Source organism: Tarenaya hassleriana, unplaced genomic scaffold (assembly GCF_000463585.1).
Source record: "Tarenaya hassleriana unplaced genomic scaffold, ASM46358v1 Cleome1231, whole genome shotgun sequence".
Taxonomy (NCBI): Eukaryota; Viridiplantae; Streptophyta; class Magnoliopsida; order Brassicales; family Cleomaceae; genus Tarenaya; species Tarenaya hassleriana.
In genome coordinates, this window is record NW_010962736.1 from 1 (window position 1) to 3,114 (window position 3,114).

Here is a 3,114-nt window from a genome sequence, read left to right on the forward strand (position 1 = left end):
CTTCTTCTTCATCTTCATACTCGTAACCTTCCTCATCGTCGGCCGTGGCATCCTGGTACTGCTGATACTCAGAAACCAGATCGTTCATGTTGCTCTCTGCTTCCGTGAACTCCATCTCATCCATTCCTTCTCCCGTGTACCAGTGCAAGAACGCCTTCCTCCTGAACATAGCCGTGAACTGCTCGCTCACCCTCCTGAACATCTCCTGTATCGAGGTTGAGTTCCCTATGAACGTCGATGCCATTTTCAGACCCGTCGGCGGGATGTCACACACCGTCGATTTCACGTTGTTTGGGATCCATTCCACAAAGTAGGACGAGTTCTTGTTCTGCACGTTGATCATCTGCTCATCCACTTCTTTGGTGCTCATCTTGCCTCTGAACATGGCTGAGGCCGTGAGGTACCTGCCATGGCGAGGGTCGGCTGCACACATCATGTTCTTCGCATCCCACATCTGCTGGGTCAGCTCGGGGACTGTGAGGGCTCGGTATTGCTGGGACCCACGAGATGTGAGAGGCGCAAACCCGACCATGAAGAAATGTAGACGAGGGAAGGGGATCAGGTTGACGGCAAGCTTCCTCAGGTCGGAGTTAAGCTGACCAGGGAACCGAAGGCAGCAAGTGACGCCACTCATGGTGGCAGAGATCAGGTGATTCAAGTCTCCAACTGTAACCGAATATCAAACGAACAATTTCAGTTCAGGCGAAGCAGATCTGAATTGGCAATGGATTAGCTTGAACCATAATATCTCAGATCATGCAAACCATTTGATTAATACTTCTTATGTTAGAACGATGAATGGTGCACATATCGCTGAAAATCTCAAAGAACTGAAGAAGAAAGGAAACTTACAGCTTGGAGTGGTGAGCTTCAGAGTTCTGAAGCAAATATCATAGAGAGCCTCATTATCGAGGACCATACACTCGTCGGCATTCTCTACAAGCTGATGGACAGAGAGTGTAGCATTGTATGGCTCAACAACAGTGTCGGACACTTTCGGTGAGGGGAACACAGAAAAAGTCAGCATCATCCGGTCTGGGTACTCTTCCCTTATCTTCGAAATGAGCAATGTACCCATCCCCGACCCCGTCCCTCCACCCAACGAGTGGCACACTTGGAATCCTGGAGATGTCACACAAACATATCATCTGAATATCCGAAACACGTCTGATCTTACATTGCATAAAACAAGTCCTGGTAGGGTAACGACAAGTATTATTCCACAGAAATAAATTTCTTCCTCGTTTCCCAAATCAAATCGATGCATATTAATGTTTTGAGTAATCTGTCATTCTCAAGTCATCTTTGACTAGGGATCTTTTACCGTTCGATGTTATTTGGAGACAACACAGAAAATACTTCGACAACAAACTTAGATCAACGGAGTTTAAGTAATGTTACGGTTGAGGTTTAGGGTTCTTGAACAACGAGGGAGACAGCAAAACGTTGTAAAGTTACTTCACGCAATTCTCCATTGCATCAAGTAAACATAGATCAGCAAAAATCCAAGAATTCACGAATTACAAGCAAGAAACTCGGTACCATGAAAAGGGAAATATATTTCAACAGAAATCGAAGGAACCAAGGAAGAGATTCTCACCTTGCAAGCAATCACAGTTCTCGGCTTCCTTGCGGACAACATCGAGGACCGAGTCAATCAGTTCAGCCCCCTCCGTATAGTGTCCTTTCGCCCAGTTGTTACCGGCACCGGACTGGCCGAAGACAAAGTTGTCCGGGCGGAAGATCTGTCCGTACGGACCGGATCTGACGCTGTCCATCGTCCCGGGCTCCAGATCCATCAGGACGGCGCGTGGAACGAATCTCCCGCAACTCGCTTCGTTGTAGTACACATTGACTCGTTCGAGCTGCAGATCGTTGTCCCCTTTGTACTTCCCCGTCGAATCGATTCCGTGCTCGGCGCAAACCACTTCCCAGAACTTGGCACCGATCTGGTTCCCGCATTGGCCTCCCTGTATGTGAAGGATCTCACGCATTTTCGATAACTCTCTGAATCGGCAACCGAGTTCAAGTGAGAGAAAGAGAGAGTGATGCTGCTGGAGAGAGAAACCGACGAGTCACAGAGATTTTTCGAACGGTTGCGACGAGATGAGGAAGACGAAATGGATGCTCTTATAGCGCGGAGATGACGGAGAAAGGGGTTTTCGCCGGTAGAATGATTTTCCGGTTCGAAACTGAACCGGTTCGATATCCTTAACCACTCCAATGATTTGATTAGTTGCCTCTAAACATGACTCTCGAGTTGTATGTCCAAAGTTCAAGCCATTGATCAATTGGCATAACAGTTAATTTTTTATATCATAATAATATATTACACAAATTGCCATGCAAAATAAGCGGAAAATTGAAATTATAAAGAATAAAAAATTATTTATCCGCCCAATTGAACCAAACCGGTCCAAAACCAAACAAACCAAGAAAGAGAAAACCGGTGTCGGTATGTTTCCATAGTGGGGTCTGTCAGATTTGGTGGAGATAAGAACCCTAAATATCCGAATATCCAAAACCCAAATCAATTTAACAATTAGCGAATTTAAAGTGCCAAAAAATCCAAAGGAAAACAACAATTTTAGCGGATGCACAAAAAGAAAAAAAAAATACACGCAATAATTTAACAATTTGAAGATATACATAATCTAAAAGAGTTCTGAAAAAAATGCAGAATCGGAAATAAACAATAAAAAGATAATTCAAAAAAATAAAAACCTGTAAAAAAATTAAATCCGAATTCATGAGATCTAGGGGTTGAATGGATGGGTTTTAGGAGTTCTGTGCCTAAAAAATATTATATAACATTTGGATTATTCAATTATAACTAAAAAAAATCAGATTTCACTTGCAATATAAAATTTATATTTTTAAAATAAACCATCATTCCGTTTTATAAGACTCGGCAATGCATTTCTGACAGTAATGAATGAATGAATGGATTGTCTATGACTCAATAATAATTATATATTAAAGCATTTTCTCTGCGGCAATTTGAAAACATTTTTTTCCTCAGATCCATTTAGAAAACGTAAGTGGCCTTACTATAATATGTTTCATTTTTCCCTTTAAACCTACGAAATATTGAGATTCCACACACACACAATA

General features: G+C 42.6%; 1 protein-coding gene across 1 annotated transcript; it reads right to left on the reverse strand.

The window, feature by feature from the left end:
* Positions 1-168: 168 nt before the first annotated feature.
* On the reverse strand, positions 169-1,994 carry LOC104807089 (tubulin beta-8 chain). The gene is given in 4 exon segments (XM_010532203.2): positions 169-320; positions 323-666; positions 853-1,122; positions 1,601-1,994. Coding segments are annotated over 4 exon segments (1,062 nt in total). The 3' UTR covers positions 169-266.
* Between the last annotated feature and the right edge of the window lie 1,120 nt (positions 1,995-3,114).